At 47.9% G+C, this 26990-nt stretch overlaps 1 protein-coding gene across 2 annotated transcripts in view; it reads left to right on the top strand.

Annotated features, from left to right (window-relative positions):
- The window catches only part of LOC119382666 (Krueppel-like factor 5), a 73672-nt gene that overhangs the window by 37355 nt on the left and 9327 nt on the right, over positions 1–26990 (top strand). For both annotated transcript variants that reach the window (XM_037650465.2, XM_037650464.2), the window contains exons 2-3: positions 6829–6909; positions 24229–25117. In XM_037650465.2, the coding sequence (XP_037506393.1) occupies positions 6829–6909; positions 24229–25117 (970 nt within the window). The remainder of the gene's footprint in view (positions 1–6828; positions 6910–24228; positions 25118–26990) is intronic.

Here is a 26990-nt window from a genome sequence, read left to right as displayed (position 1 = left end):
TTATATGGAGTCATAATTCCCGATGCTTCTCTTTCCTACGAGATTCTGCCATTGGCTAGCCACCATGTATAGTATACGTCCAGTGTCTCGACTAGTTCAATTTATCTCTTATCAACAATTCTAGCGCGAGATCATCTGTGGAACACGGGCTCGCGTTTCAGAAAGCGAAGTGTGTTTCTGGATTGTGAATTTCGATTGTGCATTTGTAGCTTTTGTCGCAACCCGCGAAACACTCGCCGGTACTTTTGAGTACTTTCGTAATGCGTTCCTCTTTTGCACGTACGAGCTAAAAAGTAGCCCGCGCCAACGTCTCCTTGCATACATTTAATTAAATGTTTACTAATATACTTTGTGCGCGAAGATTCGCATCACCTCTAAACGCGAGTCTCGGAGGCCCGTCACCTGCAGGCAAATTGTGCCAGTGATGCACGCGGCCATGACCTAATGATCTCGTTTCCGAAAACAATTTTTGGTCTAACCAGTTCCACGCTGTCCATATAGGTTCGCTATCAATTCCGAATATACCGGGGACAAAGACAAAAAAGCTATTCAACAGGTTTTCTGCTTCTACATGAAGCGCGCATGCGCGTGTAAGTCATTCCAGCAAAGAAGGAATAAGCCTATACGTAACGTCTGTTGTCGAGGTGATTGATACGTACATGACTAGAAGAGGTTTGAGACTCGAAATAGGACAAAAACTAAGGCACGTAACAAGCGGAAAAGCGCTTGTGTCTCCAATCCTCGCCCTAAGAACCTTGAATCATTACTCCAGCTACAACTGCCATCCAAGATTTCTCGACGTGACGCTACAATGCTGTGCCGGTTGTGGATCGGTGTAGCGTTTACTAACTCATTCAGCCATCGCATTGGCATGGCCGATTCATCCATGTGCGAAAGCTGCAATTGTATAGAGACTACTGAACATCTCTTGTGCCACTGTGCCCAATTTGATGAAGATCGCCGGACTCTCCAGTGTGCCTTGGATAGACTGGATGACCGTCCCTTTAATGAAGCAAAGATCTTAGGAGCCTGGTCGCGCAGCATATCAGCCCAGAAAGCCACACGAGCCCTACTGCGGTACTTGAAAAGAACCCTATTGAGCGACCGCCTGTGAAACTCGGCACTGTGTGTGTGATGTGACATGTGTCTATCCTTCTCTCTCTCTCTTTTACTCCCCTATTCCCCCTCCCGATGTGTAGGGTAGCAAACTGGACGCATTGTCTAGTTAACCTCCCTGCCTTTCCTACATTCCTTCTCTCTCTCTCTCTCTCTTAATCCCGATCTCATTTTGCGCCTCGAGCCCGTATAACCTTTGCTTCACCTGTACCCATCCGTATACCTACATGCTTATAAGAATGCATCTGCACACATTTGTAGTGATTACTCGACAACATAAGTTATATTAATTAGCTGAGAATATTTCACCTGAAGTGGTCATCATGAACAATAGCCATACCAAGACGCGGATTATGTGCGAGGTGTCGTCCAGCTTTGACCGCCTGCTCGGCCGAAAATGCCGCTTCACTGTACACCTTCGTGGTGTAGCAGAAATGCACGGCACCACTTTAAAGCACTGGTTAACACCATGTTAAAATAAAGTTCTAGTGTGTCCTGCCCACACGTGCTTTAAATACGGCTGTTTACCCAAATCCTATTTGATAACGCACGTTCGAGAGAGTGCGTGGTACTGTTGAGATCCCGCTGAGTTATCAAGTGAATTGATGGCGTTGTTTTCGTTAGCTAATAAAGAAATGCTTTCTCTTAAGTGTTTGCGCATACGCCAATGGTTCACGCGTGTTTTGATCTTCTTCGATAACACAGGTGGCATTATTTAAATATGTTTGTTGACAACAACATGGCAACAAGGTAGAGGTGTTCTCCCTTCGTTATTATGATATCAACGCAAAATTTGATAGAATCGCCGCGAGCAAGTATTGGAGGTCCAGTGCGTGAGTCTTCGATCGATGTTATAATACTTGTACATCCCCCCACCCACACATACGCACAAACACACTCTTTCGACCTGTAGGAGGTTGATTGCGCCAGATCGCAGCGCCACCACTCATTATGAAGCTCAAGTAGGTATGTCTGAGAATTCGGTGAACTTGCATAATACGCCACAGTAACCACGTGACCATTTAAAACTGCTCGTCTGAGACAGTACTGGAGTTGCATACCAAGCATATGGTTAATAAACTCATACTGATTGACGTCGTCGAAATGGCGGAAATTGAAACCGTGAAGAACATCAGAAGCCTCTCCCTCTTGGCGATGACCCTGGCGGCTGCACTTGGAGACTGCCGCATCGAACTAACTGCAATCCCAGCTATTTAAAATAGTTAAATGCGTTAGTAGCCTCACGTTACTTCGGACACGATTGATGAATGAAAACAAGGAGCACTGATTTTTGGGCTAGTTGGTTAGACAAGGTCACCTCTCTTTTTCCTTGTCTGTGCGCGCTTAGGTATCGGTGATGAATGAAAGGTATCTATGTGCGCACTTTCTGGGCTGAATTGACACGTTAGCCCAAACTACCCGGTAGAAATTTAATTATAGACCATCATTTCCGCCTCATACTTTACAAAAATATTTTTAGAGACACTCTAAAAATGGGTTTAGACACTCTATAGACTGTCTAAATAAATTTTTGTAAGCGATCAGTCATAAAAACGGGACGCTGATGATCATGATCGATGTTAACATGTCCTAGTGGGTGAATCGTTTCTTTCTTTCTTTTTTATTCGTGTGATTTTCGTTTGCACGAGGTCAACGAGGTGTTAAAAGCCTGCGTGAGGGAAACCCCACGTGATCTGCGAAAGGGAGATGAGCATGATTATAATGTTGCACTTCTCCCCGCGCAATTTCGCCGGCGTAGAATCGTCCCTTGGCCGCTGTGATTCTCTCTTCCGCTGAGAAATATTTCACGGCCGAGAGACATTAGTCATGTGTGGCAAGCCTGCAATAGAAAAAAAAAGAAAAAGGAGAGTTGTCCTTGGAAGAGACTCGCGGAGGCAGTGGCCTCCGAAGCCGGCGGGCGACACGGCATGTGGGTCCTGCGCCTATGTAGTAGTGGTAGTTCGTCATTTCCAGACCGTTCACACGGTTCTCGCCGTGTCGCCAGACAAATCTGACATTGAGAGAGACGCGTTGTGACAGATCACGTGACCAGCTCGCCGACCTGCGCCGCCGCAGCGTCTGCGGCACAAAAGAGGCGGGTAGCCTTTCGTTTACCGCTCGCAGCAAGACTCGAGGAGTGCTTGCAGTAGATGGCAGCTGCCGTTTGTAACTTGGCATACGTGACACTCGAGACATAAAGAGATGGAAAGATAAACGTATTTTCAAATTGAAGATGGAAATGTACTGCTTTCGAGAGACGAAAGGGTGTATGCATATTGGAGCTTATGGTCTTTCATGCGTGAAAAGCAATTGCTGAAGCAATTGTGTTAGGGGAACTTATTTTCCTGAAATTGGAACTGTTGCCAGCTATTGAATCGCCGGCTCTGCCACCCCCCCTCCCCTGCTTCTAAAAGAATGACATTAGTAAAGCGAGCAAAGCGCGAAAACAGGGCGTGATATAAAAGACGTTTCTGCAATGCAGCAAACATGGCAAACCAAATCAGCTAGAAGTTCAGGGGAACAGAGGAGCTTGAACAGATGAAAAATTCTTGAACACGGGTTGTCGCTGGAGCCAACATTTCGACAAGGGGTATTGTCTTCTTGAAGGCAGTTGCTGCTTTGAACATGGCAAACGTTTCTACGGTGTTAATGAAGAAAAAAAAAAGCAATGGAAGAGCATGTTCTGTTGTTTTCCCAGTTTCAAGTCAGTGAATTGAAATAACCGGATAATGTTACATTAAATTAAAGAAGACGCGCCCCTAAGCACGAGCCAAGGGTTAATACGCAGACACAAGCAATTTGGTTAAAAAAATATTAAGGCTTTAGGAACATATTGCTGTAATAGCGCGCTAACGCACTTCCCAAGTGAGTACCTTTTTCACGGCGAAAAGAGGATCATCTAGGCATGTTTCTTTTTTTTTTTTTTTTGCTGGCTTCTGCTGGGACTCACTGAGCCCAGTTGCCAATAGTAATAGCGACACTCTTGGCTAACAAAACGCGTCCCATTCTCCGAGATATATCGCGTCACTCGAGCATGGTCTGTCCCGGACAAATCCGTTTTCACAACATTGCAAATATGAACACTCATCTGAGTACTTAGTGAAAAAGAAAAACGTTAAAGGTGCAGTAATATGGCAATAACAAACAACAGCCTTCAATGGCTTTCCTCAATTATACATTTTCGGAACACCGCAGAACAACAACCTTCCGGGATACATTATTAATACATGTACACAGATGTACATACATTAATAATGTAAAAACTGATGTAAAGAGTAGTCTAACAAAATATAACGAAAACGCCAAAGAGGTTACCAGGCGAATGCTTCAAGGATGCTCCCTGAGCAACACTTTATCTATTTTATCAATTGATCCAGTCCAATAGGAGAGAAATTAACAAACAAAAATGATCTCCTCTACAGTAGTCATGATTTATTCCGCATGCACGTAACAGCTAATGAAGCAAGTCTTACGCACCCTGATTTACCATCTCTCTCTCTAGTGATCCTTTCACGACATGCTCTGAAGCCCTTGAAAATGGCAACGCCTTTTGGAGCTCGAACATTAATTCGTGACCACCAACGAATATATACAGGCGAATCGCGCGATTTCAGCAACCTAAGGCGCTGCTGCCAGAGACTTTCACTCTGCCTATTGTGCGGAGAAATAGAAAATGCGATGAAAGCATCATCCTTCCTTGCGTGTCTTGTTTAAATGTAGGGCTAGGAAACTCCTAGAAAAAAAAAAAAAAGTCAGGACATATAGCGCCGGTGCTTTGTCTTGCCTTGCCTCATAACGGAAAACACGGATAAACTTTTGGAGAAATGCAGAAGGGGGGAAAAGAAAGACAAGATGACAAGCAGTGGAATAAAGAAGACCTCGAAGAGAAAGAAAGCCGCTGATACCCAAGTAATGCGCAAGAAGGGAGCCCCTCAAGACGGCTCTCTACCCAACCAGCGCCCGTCGAGATATTGTCAATTTCCGGGGAGCCGTCGACGGAGAGCGTAGGAGACCTCCTTCGCAAGACCGTTGCATCGGCGGGGAGCCCGAGCAACGGTTCGGCGATTCTCACGCTAGACCCGGGCGAAGTTGAGGAGGAGGAGGAGATGGAACCTTAGGAGGAGGCGAGTGTCATAAAAAAAAGGGAAGAGAAACGGAGAGACCTGTTGCCCGCTCGAGGCCTGTATTACCCGAGCCCATCTCCATCCAGAGCCACGTGAGCGGGGGAAGCACAACAGAGAACACAAGAAAGAAGAGGAGAGGAGGAGGGAGATAGTGACCGTGCATAAATTTAAAATCTCGACGCGTATACGAGCGGTGTGCGTACGTGTGTACACACTAGCGCGTGGAAGAAGCCGTTCCTCTGGCGGCGGTCGCGGCTCTGTTTGCGCCAAGAACAATGCCCTCCGCCCGGCCGGCTTCCCTTCGACGCCGTTGAGCTAGCGCCCATTCCTTGCGGCGGTCCCCGCGTATGCGCCGTCAATCGTGGCTTTCTCTTCCTTCTTTTCCTTTCACTCTCTCCCTTTATATGGGCGGCTTACCGCGGTTTTACTATCCTTCCTTTTTTTTTCTCCGAGTTTTACGGGCGCTCGGATGAAACGCGCCGACGCCGGAAGAAGCGAGGCAACCGAGCTCAACCGCACTGCTCCGAAACATCGAAGGAAAAGAGATGGAAGAAACTGACGGCGGTCGTAGGTCGGGACCGGGTCGTGAGGTGGTTGTCTCGCGAAGGAAAGGAGGAAGAGAGAGGAGGAGGTGCAGATAGGCCTGGCGTTCGGCTACGACCCAGACTGGAGGGAAGACTAGAACTCGGGCACCGTGCGAAGCGGTGGAAGGTGAAAGTAAGGTCGAAGAGCATTGCTCCGAGCTTTCTTTTTTTTTTTTTTTGCACAGGAAGGCGCGAACGACAGGAGAAAACGTCATGGGGAACACCTGTCGGATTCCTTTGTTTTTCTCCTTGCTGAGCATTTATGATTATTTTAAACCAGTACCTTCTTTAAGACTGCAACGAGTTGCAAAAGCGTAGGCTGGAGGGATGCAAACGTGTGTCTCGTCTCCGAATTGTAAGATTACCGTAAGCGATGAGCCAGATGCACTGTACAGTCAGTATAGGTGCTACTAGCATACACTATTGCTGCTATCGTCTCTCACAGCAGCCGTATCCTAAGTTCCCGAAAGTGCAATTAAGCAGCATAGACTGCCTTTCTATCTCCAGCGGTCCTCTGATAGCTGCAGTAATTCGAAGGAATTTTTGAAATGTTGCCACCCTACTGGCTTCGCCTGACGCCTGTGCAAGAACTTAGCACTATTGTCCGGTCGGCCCTTCAAAAATGCCGGCGCAAGACTGTTCACGGCCTCTCGTCAGCGTCTCAGTGTCCTTGAATGCGGCACTATTTTTCTGCGCGGTGGCAAACATAATAAAAGACAAATGCGTACACTGATACTTGTTTGGGAATATCGGAATTTCATATTAGACATGGAATTGTTACCGGCCAAATCTGTTGACTTCTATAATTAAATTCATCAGTCGAATCAAATTATACTTCACCAATGCCCCGTGCCGCCACATGCTTTTATTTTTGATGATATAATCTTGCACGTATGAAGCGCGATCAATTTTCCATCTACTGTTGCTACGCGACCCACTAAGAACTTTCAGCGCGTACTGACAAAGCAATGGCGTTTGATTGACGCTGAATTCACTTGGCGCAGGATAATCTTCGGCCCGGACAAAACCCCTACACTTGGCAAGTTACCAGGAATCGGGAAGCTGCTTGGCCAAGTAGATATCGGGTGAGTACACATTATATCATCATACTAGTAACAACGTTCGAGGGCGCGTACAGGGCGGACTCAACTCATGGGGTCTTGGGCTGAGAACTCCGCCCACGGCAATAGAGCCTGTACAAGGGCTCCGTGATCTATCTATCTATCTATCTATCTATCTATCTATCTATCTATCTATCTATCTATCTATCTATCTATCTATCTATCTATCTATCTATCTATCTATCTATCTATCTATCTATCTATCTATCTATCTATCTATCTATCTATCTATCTATCTATCTATCTATCTATCTATCTATCTATCTATCTATCTATCTATCTATCTATCTATCTATCTATCTATCTATCTATCTATCTATCTCAGTAGTCATAGATGTCATCTGCACCGAACTGCTTCAGAGTTTCTCGGCACCGTAACCATAGTCTCGGATAACCGGAGACTAGAAAGCAGGGTATTATCTGTGTAACTTACAAGAAACAACAGCGGCGATATGTACTTGTTTTCGGAACAGCATATAACTTGTTCGGTACCCCTGTAGCCAACACTACACGCCAGCTGTACGACGACAACATTACATAAGGGAAGATCTCGAATTGAACGCTTGTCACACGCATCGTGCGCAGTAATAAAAAAATTCCGATCTAAATACGTGTAACTTGTACTACGCCATTTACATACAGTGCACATTATCTCGCTTCTGACTGCCATCACAAATGATAAACACAACTTACGCCATGAAAGCAAGCGCCATTCGCAAATACACATGGCTGCGTTGTTTTTGGTATCCCTCTCTCATTATCGGATGCGAACGTCCTGCAAGGTTAACCGAACAAGATCCAATCACATCGCCCGTGCACTTCAGTTCGGGAAAATAGGCGCTGTGTGATGCGTGCGAGAAGCACTCAATTCGAATCTTCCCGTTATGTAATAGCGTCGTAACAACCGCTCCACACAAACGCATATGGGAAGGGTGTTCTTGAGAAAGAAATGCGATGGAAACGTTGGCGATTTCAATGGAAATGCAACGCTTCGCGACCTAATATGTTGAACACGCGTATATATACGGGACCAACAAAGGCGCCGTTCCCGTTGCACAACCGGGTGTTTATACGTATGAGGTGGCGGGGTCGATGGAAGAAGGTTGACGACCACGAACAGCTGTCAAGCCCTGTTCTCTCTCTCTCTTTGATCGGTGATGGTGGCATTGTAGGAAAAGAAAAAGAAATAGAAGTGAAAACAAACCTACTTAAAACGCATAGTCAGTGCAACTGCTGCGCGCTAGAAGCCAGAAGGGAGGCGAAATAGAACGGCTAGTGGAGTACTCCCGTTCGGTTCTTGGAACATCGTTTCTCTCTCGCTCTCTCTCTCTCGTCTCGGCAAGAGAACAGAGAGCTGCGCACGCAGAAAAATCTCCGCTTCGCGCACGCAGCCTTCATCTCTCAGTTTGTTTACGGCCTTCGCCTTTTTTTGTGCCTCGACCCGCTTACGTTCCCTGCCCATTCATAAAAAAAGAAAAGGGAGGCCGAGACCACTTCTTTTTTTTTCCTTTCTTCAAATTTCCTCGCCTCCTCCGCTGTAGCTGCGTTGTTCAACTGTGCCTTCAATCGCTTCTCTCTCTCTCTCTCTCTCTCCCTGAACTGCAGCTTTCACGCTTTCTTCCTCTCTCCTGGGCGCCCTTTAAAGGTATGTCGTAACTTTTTCTTATCCGCTCGAACCTCAACAAACCCCTGCCAGGCTGAGTGTTTTTCGTACTTTTTTTTAAGCGCTTCTCACTTTCCATTGAACATGCGGCGTGTTGCCTCCGGTTATCACTTTCTTTTATATTTTTGGTTCTTTATTTCCTCCCGCTTCTTTCTTGAGCATAGCTTCGACGACTTTGCTGAAGAAAGCTATCGCCTTGGGGGTCACAGACCACAGCGTGTGCGTGTGTTTATCTCGATATATTTTCTATTTCTCGCGAGGCGACCGCCACGTAGCTGGCAGTCGCAACATAAAAAAAAAACAAAAATCGTACAAAAGCGTCGTAATAGAGTGTAAAAAGAAAGCGAACAGGCACGAAGGAAACAGAACTGAGCTAAAAACATCGGTGCAGCCACGCATTGAGACGCCGGCCGACCTCGGAGCAGAGACCGCACGTTTCAGTTCTCCTGCGACGAAGCGGGAGGGAGACCCCGTGACCCCGGAGGAACACAACATGTCTAGCGAGGAGCTTTAAAAAAAACAGTGCGGTGGAACCCGTGCTTGATATCACGCCGCGGGACCGCCGTTCTGCATGCGGGGTCTCGCCCTGCTTCGTAATAAAAGTATGTAGAGAGAAAAACCGGCTGGTGAAAAGAAAAGGAGTCGCCGCTGAAGAGCGGGCGGTGCACTTCTTGTAGTGTCGGGGCGTCAGATGGCAGGCAGCGCGCGCCGCGCACGTGCACCTGACACGTCGCACTATAAAAGCCTCCCCCGCGTTGCACGGGGTCAGAGTCCCGAGTTGACCTCCGAGGTCAGCAGGCAAGGCGGCGACAAAGGGGACCCGAAATGAAATGTGCGCATAACCCCCACCTTCATCCGCCTTTTTTCCGCGCGCGCGCACGCACGCACGCACGCACGTACACACACACACACACACACACACACACACACACACACACACACACACACACACACACACACACACACACACACACACGCACGCACGCACACACACATGCACGCACACACACACGAACTTCTGCCACCTTCTACATCGGTCGCGACCTGTGTAGTCCGAGTACGAAGCGAAACGTAGCGGACTTACGGATATTGCGAAAGTTGCACGAAGACTGCGGTCGTGTTTTGGGGGGAGTTTGGCTTTGCTCAGCCATCTGACGTAGAGACAGCCTCCCCAAGTGGCTGACTAAAGACGAAAGGGTAAATACAAATCGCTGAAGTAAAATATAATACATGCCTTAGTCGTCGTGACTAGCAGATTTGAATCGAATCAAATCGACGCCCCCACCCACCTAACTTGGAACACTTAGCAATCGCCAATTTATACAATGTACAGTGTAAGAAAAAACGAGTCATTTGACTCGTTTTTGTGAGTCCTGTCACGTATTGACTCTCTTTAAAGAGACGCGTCAACTCTCTCAGAAGATCGTTATACTCCCGTCGGAGCGCCGTGGACTCGAGAATTAACGAGTCCCTTTAAAGAGATGGCGGCCAGAAGCTCTTGGACTCTGGGGAAATTTTTGTTCACTCACAATCTTGAATCCACAGTCATAAAATGTGTAACGAAAGCGTAGGTGTAAACGTGTAAGACAATGACTTTTTTTGGCCTTCGAAAGCACTAACAAGCAATTCTCCATTCCCTCAAAACACAGCAATTAATTTGCACCACTTCCAACGTTATCACGTTGAATTTCAAGTTCATGAGTTTTAACTTTGCGGAGTGCTTATTACGTGCGCATGGCAAGTTGTGCTGAGGTGGGTATGTACGCCACATTAGAGCGAGCTATTAATACAAACAACACAATAAACATACGAAAAAATAAGTACGAGTGAGGCGTAAAGAAAAAGCACTTATGAAACGCCTTCGTCTTTTTTTTTTTTTTTCCTTCCCATGATTGAAGCCTCTGCGTCATCGGTTTCATGCGTCTTGCGCTAGAACAGGACATGAGAAATACACGTATATAAACGAGCAACGTTATGAAGCTCTCGGGAAAAGATAAAGTATAACAGAGAGCATTGTCCTCTCGTCTCCGGCGCATCCCGGCGGCAAAGGCGACGAAGCTGCTCACGCGACGAAGATCCGTGTTTCCCATGGTCTCGAAGCGCGCGATGTTTCGCGTAGCGGGACGCACCGGCAACGCATCCTCTTCGCCGGGTCGCGATGCGTCGCAGCCTCCCGAGAAAACACGTGCGTCACATTTTTCGTCGTCGCGGTTTCGTCTTTCTCGCTAAAGACGAGGCCAACCGCTGGGTCTTTCTCTCGCGCTCCCTCTCTGTGCGCAGAACTATATAACACGACACACGAGATGACACAGCTGCGAGTGTTGGGTTTCCGCTCGTTCACCTATTGTCAGTGCAACGATTTGAGCTCTCTCGCTTCTTCGCTATGCTTTCCACATCTCCCCCTCGGCTCTCGAGACATCCTTCTTAGAGGAAAAATTGGAAGGAGAAACTTAAAAGTTCAGATCTGTGGCTAGTGTGCGCTGTTTCGGAATGACGCAGGAAAACAACACACATATCTGAAAAGAACTTATACGAGCTGCAACGATAGCGGCATGTTAAAAAGAGATGGATGCGGTAGGACGGACAATGCATACAGGAAAACGGGAAGCTCATGCGTTAAATGCTGGAATATTAGGTTGGAGATATCGCATATAAGGGACGGATAGAAGATAGGTAGGTCTGTCAGAACGGTTCGAACGGTTCCTAGGCTCGAACTAAAACAGATATGTGAAGATTGTGGTAGGAGGCGCTAGAAGTTGGCGTTTTATAACAAATTTATAGGAGTGAACGTGGGAAGGCTAAAACCTATAGCCTGCATTCTGTAAGATTAATAACGAGGGTACCAAGGGAAGCAGAACGCTGTCGAGGGTGAGAGGACGTTAGAGTGAGTGTTAGAATTCGGACATTTGCAAAACATTAGATAGTGCCAGCTGAAGTCGCAGAGGAGCCAGTTGAGATTCTTAGCAACAAGCTTCAGTCCATTCTGCCTTAGCCTGAAGTGATGATGAGTTGTGCTTACGTTAAAAAAAAAATCATCAGTCTGGACATCATTGTCTGCTCGCAAAATTCTTCCACTACGGCACTTATAGTCCTGTACATATAGTTTTCTATGAAACTCTGGCGTTCTATACTGATTATGTGTGTGTTCCGACCAAGCAGGAAAGAGGCACGCTAGCTTCTTGTGGCACAGCCCTCTTGCGCCTAGAAGAGAAATCAGTCATATTTATTCGCGTCCGGTTTTTCCCCCCCTTCACGTCGCATACGTACGCGCCGAGGTTCGGTGAAGAGTAAACAAATACCGCGTGCCTCTAGTCTCGCGCCGTCGTATCTTCCTCGGCACTCTGATAAGGCTTATATAGTTCTTCGCCCACACGACTCGCCGATATCGACGCACCGCGGGACAGCACGTGAGAAAAACGGATGCCAACCGCGTGTTTGCGATCCTTCTCGGTCACGACCGAGTCTGCAATGAATAAAAACCGCCTGGCAATTAGTGACGCGTCCTTCCCTCACACGCATGTTCTATCGACGTGCACATAACGTCTAGGACGCGTGTCGCTGCCCATACAGTGTCGAAATAACCGAGGAAAAACTGCGGATAAGTATGTTTCAGTGATGTCTGTAGATGAGTTGGGTGTTTTCGTTTCTGCCTCGTAATGAGAGAAAGAGACGGGCAAAGGAAAGACAGGGAAGTTAACCAGATGAGCTCTCCACTCTTCTAGGAAGTGCTTATGTCGTGGAAAGGGGTGTGTAAAAGAACGAAATAGGACAAGTGTGTGTGGAGGCGCCCCAAAGCCATTATGACAGTCAATGTCCGGCCAGCAAAGAAAAACAGTATCCGATGCTCAGTCGCAATGTGTCGTTCAATCCATTTTCCCTAAGCAAACGCAGCAACGCATTTAATGCGACTCGCGCTGGTCTCGTAATGAACGTCCAGGAGTAGTCAATGACGCCTTTCCTCACGTCTGCGCAAACGTGCAACCCCTTCGCCGGAAGGAAGGCCTGCAGCAGACATGCGCCGTCGCGACAGAAGGAAGCGATGACGATGCACGCACGGAGTTTCCGCTCGAGCATTTTGCGCGCGCTCGACCACTGCCAGCCACCACGACCGCAGGGGTTGAGTGTCGTCCTTGCTCGTCGTCCGGGCGGGATGATTGCCGCCTGCATCCCGCCGAACGTTCGTCGAGAGACGTCGGCGGCAGTCACCACATGCGAGCGTCATCAGCAAGCTCGCTCGACATATGGAGCGAGTCGCTGACGTCATTCGCCCGGAGCCTCGATTCCGAGAGGGAGGAACGCGCGGCACCGAAGCTTCCTCAGAGGCAATGCGGGCCCGAAGTGAAAGACGGAACGTCGTTATTATGCAAGTGTAAAAAACGACAGAGAGATCGCGAGACGAAGGCGAAGGGGGGTGGGGGCACGAGGAAAACGGAACTACACTGGCACAGTTTCCGGCTGAAAGGATTGTGAATGAAGGAAAACCCCAACGAGAGAAGAGAAAAGTAAGAGCCTTCGCTCGCCGGGGTTCCGCACGCAACGGGGTGATGCGTGTAAGCGATAAAATCCACGCACAGAGGGAAGCACGCGAGTCGTCGCGGAATGGAAAAAGGGTCCCAGTATAGTGAGAGCGGCCACTAGCGCCGTTGGATCCCTCCCGGAGCGAAAGCGTCAGGATGACGAAGTGCCACTACGTTACCACCACCACCATCAGCGGCGCCAATGGTGCTCGCACACTCGCACGGTTGTGTAGTATACTACGCGGCTCTTTCTCTCGTGCTGCTTTCGTGTTTTCTTCTTCTTCTTCGCCGCGCGTGGACACACTTCCTTCTTCCTGGCAGTAACTACGCAGCGAGCTACTCGGCCACGTGTGCACGTGGAGTTAAAAAGAAAGAAGCGATAGCGCGCCTACGTGCAAAGTAGAGGAACACACAAAAGTGTAGGGGGAACGCTTGTTGTGCTTCGGCTTCGTTTCGTTAGGCCGAGGAAAGTCTCCAGGGAGCTCCGGGTGGGCACGAAGCCGTTCGTTCAGCCCCCGGTACACTACTGTTGTTGACTGAACGTGCTTATACGCGAAGCATACGGCATCGACGTTGGCCAGCACGCTTCCATCCCCTCCCCCTCCTCGCCACTTCCTTCTCCATGCCATCAAATACTCTCGCTCCCATTCACGAAACGGCGAACACAAGAACGCGGCTCGTTTACGTTGCTCTTCTTTTACTACTACCCCGTTTCTCTCCTTCACTGTACCCCGCAAGTGAAGTCCTGCCGTACCGTAAAGAACCGCGTACCCTTCCTGGAAAGCAATGCTCCAATTTTATTATTTCTTTTCTTTTGCGAGCGGGGGCAACCCACAAACACACTGACCCTTTTCCGTTCGTCTTCCGAGCACAGCGGTATGCCTCCGGTGCCCGTCCGGGTAGAACGGACTAGGAGATCCATTGTCGCTTTCCGGTTCGTCTTTGCTTTCGCTCTCAGCGTTGGCAGCAGCGCACAAGGTCAGCCGGGCCTGAAAGGGCTCCGCGCTGTGCGGACCCCGTGGCTGGACGCCGCGGCAGAAAGCCCTTTGTGCCCGTGCCGCGGCCTTGAACGACGGACAGCGCAGCGTGTGCGCCCTTTTGCTCTACATATTTACAACGCTTCAGTTTCGGCAGTCCCCAGCTGGCCGCTGGGCAGCGCGTTTTCTCTCTTTGTGCCACCACCCGGCGAAACGGCACCAAAATCTTTGGGCAAACTGGACCCCGAGTGCAGGTTTTTTTCAGCCGTGTCTCGGTACATTTTTGGTGTCGCCGAGACCGCCACGCCACCCTTTTTTGGGGATGTGCAGGGTTTCGCCGGAGGGAGCCAGCCCCTGCGAGATAAATCGCGGGGCGAGCGGTGGAGCCAGTTCAGAACGACTGACGCATCATTGATGTGATTGTGAGGAGAAGAACGCCCGAAAAGGTCCGATCAACATTTCCCGAAAGTGTGCCCGTCTAAGCGACAGTGCATACTCCCATCGCATGAACGCCTTCCTCACAGGGGCACGATTTGCGTCCCGTGAATCGAGAATTGTGACTCCCGATCCGTGGAGCCGCTTGTATTACGCGGGTGCTGAAAGATGGCCCGCCTGGTCAGCGATCCAATTACCAACGGTTGTTGCGATCATATAATTCTGTTGTAGCGACAGTCGCTATGAATTGGGGGCCATGATTAACCAAACAAATTTTCGTTCGTAAGGAGTGCTTGATTTGACTCAGCAGAACGTTGAGCCAGCGTATTGTCTTTGCTATTGTCTTTGCTATTCTGCAGGGAAAGGCGAGGAGGGGAACAAATGCCCTAGAAGGGGTGTGAACAGAAAGATATGTAAAAAACAAGTTAATAATGGGCAGGTGTTGTAATAGCTGCCCTGTGCGATGAATGGATAGAGTCTCGACAGTTAATGTAAAATACGGAAAAAGAAAGAAAAAACACTTATGAAGACAACACACACCTTCTTGATTGAAGCCTCGAAGTTCTGCCTATAAAACCAATAGATTCAGTGTATGCGAACAATAAGTTCAGTGCTTTTCGATGGACTGGGCAAGGGACCCAGCATCCGTGTTAGTCAACAAAAGAATTCAAGCAGGTTGCTGCCATGAGATGCATGCAGCTTTGCAAGGCCCCGCGACCACGATTCTTTAATCTGTGTTCAGATGTGCGATTTAGATGCGCTATGCATTTCGAGATAGCAGAACTACCGGGCTATTCAGCATCGAATCCGATATTTGTGTTCAGTCTGGCTTACGTTAAAGATGAGAGTGAAACATTGCGCATCATCCTTGTCCTGACCTGTGGTCGATTACGTGTCCAAGTATCGGCCGTGATCTTGTTTTCCTCCGTCTCGCGCAGTAAAAGCTAATGACTGCTCCAGAACAGGTTCTTCTCAACAGCCCTCTCCCTATTTCAGCGGCGTGACAGTTTTCTTACGCACTGAAGAGACCTTTCGTTGTTCTGCGAAGATACGACGAAGAGTCGGGCACTCTCGAAATGCGTTTCCGTTGTTACGCGCTCCGACAAGTAACAACTGAGGAACGCAGCGATCTGTCTCGTCCCGTCTAATGTGCATTTCGGAAACGCGCTCACTAGGGGGTCCTTCTCTCCTCGTGCAACCATCAGCACATGTACATATACGTGAGGCCGTGCTCTGACCTTGACAGAAGGTGCGCGGGGAATAAAAGCGCCTCAGAACCCTGAGAATAATAATGAGCCGAGCAAGGTTGACGGTGGCAGAAGACTAAGAAAACTAAGAGAAAAAAAAAATATGAATGAATGCTCTCTCGCTATTTTCGCTGCTGGATAGAGTGGGACGAACGGGTCAGCTTCGCGCGCATAGCCACCGTATAGCTAGGCCTTGTCTCGTTGCCGACGCACACACACACACACACACACACTCGAGGAGGCAGACCCCATGTAGCGCTGGTTGCGTGTCTCGAATGCGAAGTGGCTCTTCTCTCAAACCAAGATGCTCCGGATTCGGGGAACGCGTTGGAAAGGGCGCCGAAGCAACGAGAAGGTTGTACTGCGACAAGAAATGAAGAGAAACACCGAGAGAGGAAGAAAACGAGCTCGAATGAACCGCGACGCGAGAGATAAAAAAAGCCGGCAGATCCCACGCGTTGTGGGAATCGATGTAATGCGAAGCAGCCAGCAAAGAGCTGCATACACCGTCTTGTATGTCATTGAGGAAAATGCGTGTCATGATTTTCATGTTAACTCGTGTTATTTATATTCGTTACACAGTCACATCACGCAATACCAATTTCGGGGTAGATCAAGCTAGCGAAACCGCCGCCAGCGCCCCATGAGCGTGGCACGTAAGTCATGCTGCACATGACATGCGTGTCATGATTTTCATGTTAACTCGTGTTATTTGTGTTCGTTACACAGTCACGTCACGCAATACCAATTTCGGGGTAGATCAAGCTAGCGAAACCGCCGCCAGCGCCCTATGAGCGTGGCACGTAAGTCATGCTGTACATGACATGTGTGTCATGATTGTCATGTTAACTCGTGTTTTTATGTTCGTCACACAGTCACGTCGCGCAATACCAATTTCGGGGTAGATCAAGCTAGCGAAACGGCCGCCAGCGCTCCATGAGCGTGGCACGGAAGTCATGCTGTACATTACATGCGTGTCATGATTTTCATGTTAACTCGTGTTATTTAGGTTCGTTACACAGTCACGTCACAAGATACCAATTTTGGTGTATATCAAGCTAGCGAAACTGCCGCCAGCGCTCCATGAGCGTGGCACGTAAGTCATGCTGTACATGACATGCGTGTCATGATTTTCATGTTAACTCGTGTTATTTATGTTCATTACACAGTCACGTCACAAGACACCAATTTTGGTGTATATCAAGCTAGCGAAACTGCCGCCAGCGCTCCATGAGCGTGGCACGTAAGTCATGCTGTACATGACATGCGTGTCATGATTTTCATGTTAACTCGTGTTTTTATGTTCGTCACACAGTCACGTCGCGCAATACCAATTTCGGGGTAGATCAAGCTAGCGAAACTGCCGCCAGCGCCCCATGAGCGTGCCACGTAAGTCATGCTGTACATGACATGCGTGTCATGATTTTCATGTTAACTCGTGTTTTTATGTTCGTCACACAGTCACGTCGCGCAATACCATTTTCGGGGTAGATCAAGCTAGCGAAACTGCCGCCAGCGCCCCATGAGTGTGCCACGTAAGTCATGCTGTACATGACATGCGTGTCATGATTTTCATGCTAACTCGTGTTATTTATGTTCATTACACAGTCACGTCACAAGATACCAATTTTGGTGTATATCAAGCTAGCAAAACTGCCGCCAGCGCTCCATGAGCGTGGCACGTAAGTCATGCTGTACATGACATGCGTGTCATGATTTTCATGTTAACTCGAGTTTTTATGTTCGTCACACAGTCACGTCGCGGAATACCAATTTCGGGGTAGATCAAGCTAGCGAAACTGCCGCCAGCGCTCCATGAGCGTGCCACGTAAGTTATGCTGTACATGACATGCGTGTCATGATTTTCATGTTATCTCGTGTTATTTATGTTCGTCACACAGTCACGTCGCAAGATACCATTTTTGGTGTATATCAAACTAGCGAAACGGCCGTCAGCGCACCATGAGCGTAGCATGTAAATCATGCTGTACATGACATACGTGTCATGATTTTCATGTTATGACTTGTCATTTATGTTCGTTATACAGTCATGTTACGCCATACCAATTTTGGTGCACATTCGATGAACCAAGCGACCAGGAGAGCACAAAGTCGTAGGCGGCTAGATAGATAGATAGATAGATAGATACGCTCAAAGTCGCAGAAGTTCGCTAAGAAATGCTTCGCATTTAAAAAAAAAAAAGAACGAAGAATTGCTTTCCGAAGATGTGTCGCCTCCTCGATCAGCACTTTCAACGCACCGTGTCAGGCGCTTCGGGGCGCTGCACTGCTTCGAGTTGAGCTGCCGCCGCGTAAGCGATGGCGCGTTTCCGGTGTTTCGGCAATGGAGGCGAAGGGGGCGATAGAAGAGAACATCTTGCAAGGGCAGCCGTTTAGGACCCGGGGGTTCGCGGTGCTGAAGGCTGCCAGCGGATCGGTTGGAAAACTAAAGAGAGCAAAAGCGAACTCAGAAGCTGGTGCGGTCGCAACTTGCGTCGGAGGCAACGTTTCCCGCTGCGTCGAATTAATGGCTTCGTAGATTTGTTGTTTCGTGGGCGCCTTTGTGTTCTTTGTCTGTTTTAAAAGCGTTATCCAAGAAGGAACCGTGTTGCGACATCGGCTGATGTCTCCGGCTTTGGCTTCGGAACAAGGCTCCTCAAGAGGCGCGAGAACAAAGTGCCGGCGCTGAGATAAAGTGGCTGAAATGCGAAACACCAAAGACGGCTTTCTGCGTGCAGATCTACAGTGCATGGCACTGGCCTGGGCGCCACATTAGGTATTATCACTTGTCGATGTCGCTTACGGTCACCTTTGTTTCTTCTGTACGACGTATTCATAGTTTGATAGCCACATCTCATTGGCTACACCGCTTCGGATTTAAGCACTTTAGGAGTAATGTGTTCGTGCCGATAGTGTCATGAGAATGCCCAACGCTTTAGGCTCGAAACGGATACCCACACACGTGCGTGCTTGAGCCAGGGAAGGTGCTTGTATAACCACAAGAATCGCAAGACTGGCCGTCTGAGATCCCAAAATGTAATATTAGGTGTATGTGAATACTTGTGGCCAGTGCTTGGCTATGCTAGCATAGGCTTGTACCTTGAGTCATAATTTATCATTGGAAGTAGTAGAGGTCGTACAATGCAACGATGAATTTCGCTTATTTGTATGCTGTTTGCTCATCGCCCACCAAAGCTCAGGACATGCCGAATCTGATGGTATTGCATCTTGAACTTGACTCTTGAATACTGAGCAATCCTCCCGATTATTTATATTATATGTTGTTTAGGACATCTTAGCGCTTTAATATAGTGCTGGCTACTCCTTTTCACAGGTGATAAAATGTGTGAAAATTATAGCAACGAAAAGAAAATAGAGAAAATAGCTTCTATAGGGAGAAGGCCATTCACGTAGTGACATGGAAAACAAGACAAAGTACAGTTCTACGGGCATGCCCATAAATCTTCCGAAAAACAGCCCCAACCTCACCGCGGGAAGAATCCCAAGTAACACCGGTTACAAAAATTTCCTGGCCTTCGTCGATCGCGTGCGGAACGTTTAAGCCACTTTTGCCACAATCCACTAGAGTCATACGAAAAAGCGTACTAATATTTGGAAGGGGCTAAGCTGTCACGAGTTGAATCACCCACTGCCCCTTACACGGGCGTGTACGTGCCGTATAATAACGAATACTAGTATGATTGCTGACTGATAAGTATAATTGCTGACTAAAAACTGTACTGATAATCATTCAGAGCTGTCTATGACGCTGATGCGTCCCGAGGCACAATAAAACCACACGCCAGTTTTCTTTGATAGAGTTCCTTTTTCTGAAAAAAAAAGAAAGAAAGAAACAACGCTATTTTCTTCTGGATGGCGATAGCGCGCGCGGGTGGAATGACTCAGTAGTCGTAGTCAGCCGACTATACAAGTGTTCATTCTTTCTTCTCTGCACGTTTCATTACCGGCTGCTGATTCATCGCTCTTAATCACAAATGTAGGAAGGCCAAGGACGCACAGAACCCTGCATCGCCTGCTTAATTCGATATTCGAGCTTGCTTATAGGACACTTCCATATTTAGCTCTACCCACGGAATTCGGAAAATTGTGTTACCCCGTGTACAACATGTTCGCTTAAACCTGAGGAATCGAAGCGTATACCTTATCGCACAGTCGGTGATATGAAGTATGCCCGGTGTTTTTTTTTTTTTTGTTCATCTCATTTTATTTAAACTATACAAAATTTCCAGAAGTAGCTTGCCGCAGATGTATAAATTATAGTTCTTGATGTGTATTCCTTGAAGAGGGGGACATTAGTTGCAGGAGAATTCGAAACGCGTACATCGATTAATTAACAAAAGTTCACAAATTACGATCTAAATCATTGCTTTACGCCGCATTACAATTTACGAATTGGAGGTAGCGAGCTTGCAAACGATATCAACATGTAACGAATTATAAGGACGCCACCATGCATGCAGCCTCGAGAGGTTCATTTCCAAAGTGTGCGACCAAATGCATTGACGCTTTATTTAATTTTGTGAGTCAATGCATAAAACTGTCTTGATAAAAAGATGACACTAAGTGGGATAACACCATTCGTTGCTCACTGGACGGTAACAAACCCGATTTTCGTTGCATAATTAATCTATCTGCATTTTCCTGCTCTTCTGCCTATTTTAGGATGAACGGACGATGCCAGAGTCCCTGCTTTCGCGAAAGTGCACTGGCGTCAGACGCCACGGTAGCGGCCATAGAGAGGCCTGCATGTTTCGCAAACGCTGATTATCGTGCATATTGAAATCAAACCCTAAATTAAATCGGCCGTTGTTTTAAATGATGTGAATCGATACGTATAAGCTACCCTAGGGTTTAACGCCGAGTATGTCACTTCAGTCGCTTCTCCTGGTCTGATTCGACTTGCCCTGTTCCCCAGTATGTGGCCCTAATCAACTAACAGTGACTCAATGAACAAACACAGCGAGTCAGGGCAGAGCACCGTCCAGAAAGATGCCAGCGACCAGCAGCGAGAGGCGAGCGAGCCGAGCAAAACCCAGCACGCCGAGCGTTGGCGATGCTGTTGACCGGCGACGAGTCTTCTTCTTCCCAACCTGTACTATGCATCACTTCTCGTTAGTGTCACGCACCATATCGCTATACATACCTTCTTTCTGCCCGTTAATTATACCACTGCCCTTATTACTTGTATTAGAGTAACCTCTAATTAGTCGCTGCATTCCAGCGTCAACTGTCACACGGTCGAGTTTTGAAGACGATAGATATCTTTCTTGGGATACTTGAACGCGGAAATTTTGATCTATCTCTGTCACACGATTCAGCCACTCGGCCAAAATTTAAGCACTCGCTGAACGCCCAGCCATCTTGAACTGGTATCTGCGTTCATACTCGTGAACATTGTCGATCAAAAAGCAAATATTACGCATATCGGAGGCGCAACATCAATACGTTAGTATTAGGTGGTGTGTTCCTTTACTAGAAAATACGTAGATACGTAATTCTAAAGACCCTATAGTGTTTCTTAGGCTGCGCTGAAAATGCGACGCTATGCATGAAAAAGCCCTCTGCCGACGATATGGTGCTGCCACCTGGCAGCGGCCCTGGGAACAGCAACACGGGTGGCCGCGGATGAGACCAGGCCAGGTCTTTCGACGACATTTGCAGCGAAGCACGTAGATACGCGGTCAACTTTCTTCCTTATATATATATATATATATATATATATATATATATATATATATATATATATATATATATATATATATATATATATATATATATATATATATATATATTTCAAATCTCATCATTGTAGCTAATCATATGTCCCCTCGGAGGTCGTTTGAACTAAACACGACCGGCTGGTAAACGGAAGCAACGAAATGGCCAACTCCGAAAACAACAAAGCTAAGCAGGATGTGGCAAAAGCCATAACGCGCAGACTTTCGCGCAAGAACAGCGCACAGCCTTTTCTTGTTTAGCCTGCGGCTGCATCGGCTCTTCTTGTGGTCGTCCACGCGTCGTCCAATGCAGGAAGCGCCAGATGGGCCAGAGAACCCACGCGTGTCGTCACTTCGTGGAAAAGACGGTCGCGAAACACGTTCCATGCGGTACAGGTCATCCAGGCTTCCCCGCCTTTCGCGACGCGAAGCATGTTATGAGTAGCGCTGTACGAGGTCGTGTCCCCCGCATCGTGTTGAACAAGCACGACCGCCCACGCGACTGAACCGTAACGTTTGTTTAGCCGTGCGGCGAGAGCCTCGAGCAATCCTGCCGCTTGGGGCATGATCAACTCGTTCTCGTCTTCCGGTCCGAGTCGACGTTGCCTCGGAGAAGCGACGCGCCAGGTGTTATTTGTCTCAATCGACGTGAGTCAGGGTGCGCTTATATTGGCGTAGTAGATGCGGTCGTGTCGCTTGAAGCTCGCTATGGCCTCGGGCTATCTTGGCTATGCGTTGAGTCACTGATAGTAGGAGGATGTTTGAAGGTCCGCCGTGTGTGCTTGTCGCAGCCAGACAACGTGTTCTCCGTGAGGTGGCTCGTGCGTTCCAGCGTTTTAGATTGTTCCTGAATCGTTCTCAGTAAAGGGCAAGGACTGTTTTTGGAGCGCGCCAATCTTCGTAACGGGGTAAATAAACACCGCAAGCTTGAAGCGTAAACATGGGAGTCTTACGAAGAAAAATTACAGAGTCTGTTTCTCCTTCAGTGTTTTTTACAACGAATACCCTGTGCCGTTGTCGTAGTAGTAGTAGTAGTAGTAGTAGTAGTAGTAGTAGTAGTAGTAGTAGTAGTAGTAGTAGTAGTAGTAGTGGTAGTGGTAGTCACGCAGGTCACGTGACCAGAGGGGGAGTGAATAAATAAATAAAAAGAAATGATGATGCTTGAGATAATGATTATGATGATGATGCTCGAAATGAGACTAAACTGCCTTAGTCTACCCTCGCATATACTCACACGCTTACAGCTTTGCTGTCTGACGGTTTTCACTACACGAAACTGACTGAAATTTTCTTTCTTTTTTTGTATAATATATCAGCCAATCGACGCCTACTTCTTTGAGGAATTAACGCTTTTCGTGTTCACTTTTCAGGTATAGTCTCGCTCACTATGACTTGCAACACGGGAGCGCGTGGCCTCACTATACTTCAAAGAATGCGCATGGCTTCAACTAGCCCTCATATCCTCAGCTAAACAATATTTTCTCATTTGGGATAATCCCCAAGTGAGAGAATAGCAATTAGTTGTGGAAATGAGGGCAAGTTGAAGCCATGCGCAATCCTTGAAGTAGTGAGGCCACGCACTCCCGTGTTGCAAGTCATAGTGAGCGCGACTGTAGTACGTTAGATGCATAAATTGTCGACATTTTAATCGTACAGTAAGGACACAAAATTTTATTTACAATCAGGTGTACACAGCAACAAGACGTTACGCTGCCGCTTATGAAAAAGCTATCAACAAAGTTACTGGGAAATGCCGGTAACACGGTCAGTTCCTTACACATTCGTGTGACATATTTTTGCGCACCTACCGATTACGACCAAAGCATATACAAGGAAACAGTTTATAGCACCTTGAATCAATTTCACTAGCGCGAACAAGACAGAGAGGAAGAAAGATGTACATGGACTTTCAACAGAAATTTTACTTCAGATACATTACATGTCATGCGATACCATTCACAGAAAAGAAGGAAACATGAAAAATGATTGTAGAGTCACCGTTACGCGAAAAGCAACATACGCCAAGCGATTTCTCGCGCACGCACCCTTGCTGGAAGCTTGACATTTTTTCCGTGAAAGCGCGTGCGAGACTTGGCACGTGTAGCTTTTCGCTAGTCCGGTTACATGTTTTCTCTTTTTTTTTTTTTTGGTGGACGTTATGATTTCATATGCCCATGTGTGCATCTCTCTTCGTCCCTATCATGTTCTCTCAAAGATGGCGACGACAGCGGTCGAATGGCACGGTATGCTGGGGTGTTCCATTTACCGCTTGAGTAAGTGTCAGCAAGCTGATCAGACGTTGTCTAATGTACACTGCGTTGGAATAAGAAAATACGAGCGCTGTCGGTGAGCCTTGCACCTATGCAAAGCTATGAATTTTCAATCCCATCTTAAAGCTCTGCAATGCCATAAGGAAGACCATACGCATGTTCGTTGGACGCGAAAGCCTACAGGGAGAACTATTTGAATGCAACTCTGGCGTAGCGATCGGGACGCGGACGAAACGAGATGCTCTGTGCAAGGCTTCGCGGTGACACGACGAACGACCAGCGATTCGGCGCATAATGAGAGGGCGCTGAATTGAATACGTTCTCAACAACGCCATTACCAAGCGAGCGTCGTATAGCTCGCGGCAGTGTATGAAATAACAGCCAGCGTTTAAGCACGTGCGCCACATGTGTTACATAACTATCATCATTTTCGCAGGGTTCCGTCAAGCAGGATCTGGACAGCTACATGGAGCGGAACGGCGATTGGGCGCAACAGCGGCTCTCCGAGGCGAGCGCCCAGCAAAAGGCTCGCCGCGAGAGCGCCTCGCAAGTGGACGAGTTCTTCGAAGACCACCAGGTCGATCCCTCGGCGGACGGTGGCATAAACGCGTCGTCGTACGCCGCGTACGCCTCCTCCTCATCCCCCGCGGCCTACCTTAGCCGCCACCATGGGTACCCTGTGCAAGCGACAGCGCACGTGCGGACTGACTACCGGCTCTACCCATCGGTTGCGCCCAAGTCTGAGGACATGTTCGCCAAGCCCAACCCACCCCAGCCACATCAACAACACCTTCACCACCAGCCGCCCGCGCTTCCTGCGGGCTCCCTCAACATGTGGCAAGACATCTCGGCATGCATCAACACCCGCGATCAGGACATCTCGGCTGCGCCTTCTCATTCGGTGGACGTCGTGCCCATAGTGAAAACCGAAGGATCCGTGCTGGCGCCCTGTCAGTATGGGACCGTAGGCAGGCAAGGGCTGGAGGCCTCGTGTTATCCCAGCGGTGGCTACTCGCCTCAGGGCGCCGCCGCGGCACCCCCCACAAACTTCAAGCTGATGGTCGGGGGACCGCATTTCTCCATGGCACGGGTGTCGTGCATGCCTCCAACGCCGCCCAATTCGGAGCCCGGGAGCCCGTCCACCGACGGAGTCCCCTTGGGTGGAGCGTCTTCGACGCGGAGGACGCCGCCGCCGCCGTACCCGGCCGAGTGCCCGCCGTCGACGTCCACAGGCGCCAGCGGAACGGAGCCTCCTCGGCCCAAGTACAACAAGCGAAATAACCCCGAGTTGGAGAAGCGACGGATCCACCACTGCGACTTCCAAGGTGGGTCAAGAACCGCTGTTTCGACTGCAATTAGATGTTTCTTCTGGTTAACCTCGCTGTCTTTCCTTTATCTTTCTCTCTCTTCCTCTATGTGCTCGTAAAATGTATTAAGTGTTGTAACTGATGTACAGATGGGTCCACTGTTAAAGGGAACACTTGCGTGACGTATCCGGATTTCGTTCTCTCGCAAAAGCATAGTGGCTTCGATTTGCATAATACTACTGTGGTGATTGACAGTTCTGACATTTCCACATCAACTTACCGTTAGGGGGCCAAAAATATTAAAGGTGCTAATCCAAGTGTTCCCTTTAACAGAGGACCGGACTGTACAAGGCTGCTTACAAAATATATACCAATAAGGCTTGGAGAGGGCTAGTTTTCATGACTTCATTTTATAACGCGCTGCCAGGACCACCTACACTGCAGGAAAGAAAAACACCCAGAGATTGAGGCGCGAACTAGCAAATGATTGTATTTTCTAGCCTGGCAAGGCTTGTCTACAAGCTCCAAAAAGAAAGAAGGAAAAATGACATAGAAAAGTGGAAAGAAGAAAATTCGAAATTGTAGAAGAAATTCAAAGGGGCATATCAGCCTCTAATGTATAATACGCTGCCGACACGCCTCGGGTTGGCATGCTGGCGTTGTCGCTGTGGCAGTTTGACCGCGAAATCGGTGAATCGATCTTCGCGTTTGTTTTACAGTTATTCACATTATTCGCTTAAAGAAAAATGTGAATGACGATCTGAAATAGTAAACCTTTCAGGCTGAGCTTGTTTGGCATTTCGTCTTCATAGCCTTCGAAGGCTACGTATACGAGGAAAGAGGAACGTTATACCGATGCTTCTAGTAACTGGAGCTCGGTGCTTTCCGGAGAGAACAACAGAAGCGTCTCGTTTACCGTTAAAGCGAAGGTTCATACTTATCTGGAGGGCTCTACAAAAACAGAGGAGTTGCTGATGTAACGGGGAACACTGTCATCTCTGGCTAAATGTGTCCACACGCGACATAAGATGTGGCAATGCGTTATCTGGACTGAAGATTACGGCCGAAATACGCAGGAGAATGACTCAGACAACTGTACACTAGGTGTACTGAAGGTGTGCACTAGGTGTGCTGAAGGCAGTGACTGGCTGTGTGAGTCAAACTTAAGAGCTGTGTGATGAGGCGATTACTAACCCACATTTAACGACATCCTGCGACCTCAAAATAAAAAATAAAAGCCATACTGCCATTGCGTAAAGTGGAACATAATTTGAACAAGGAGAACAACGGCTACGAATACATGTTCCCTTGGCGGTCGCTTAGTGGAGTTTGCACCGCTGCGACAAAAGTAACAATAATAATAAAGGCCGCACACTTATATTTGGCGGCATTTTGATGACACTGATGTGGTGAAAGACAGCTAACGTATTTAAGTTTATTTTCCCGCGTCTAGTGCACTCAGCCTTTCAAAATGACGATCGTACGCAGCGTGTAACACACCATTTATTTGCACAACATTTAATTCAATATTATAGTTCTAACATATGACATTTATTATGCGCTAAAAAAGATTATCTCCATATATTTAGGCCGTTCTTGTTATGTAGGACTATAAGCATCGAAAAATTAGTGACCATTCCTTACTAAGATGATGCGAACGAATTATTTACAATTCTCTTTTATCTCTCACGTTCATTTCGACTGCATTGCTAGGCGGGCTAGTGGACCAAACCGCCGTAGCTCTTACATGTATATGTAAAAAAAAAAGTCTCTTGAAATGCGTGTGCTTAGTCTGTAGCGACTGGTGTACGTTTAGCCACCGGAGGCGCGCAGCGGTGGTACGACCAACTTACGGCACAGTAAACCTGTGTTACATTTTAACACGAACCGT

This window comes from Rhipicephalus sanguineus, chromosome 2, assembly GCF_013339695.2.
Source record: "Rhipicephalus sanguineus isolate Rsan-2018 chromosome 2, BIME_Rsan_1.4, whole genome shotgun sequence".
Classification (NCBI taxonomy): domain Eukaryota; kingdom Metazoa; phylum Arthropoda; class Arachnida; order Ixodida; family Ixodidae; genus Rhipicephalus; species Rhipicephalus sanguineus.
This window is presented reverse-complemented; position numbering and strand designations above follow the sequence as displayed.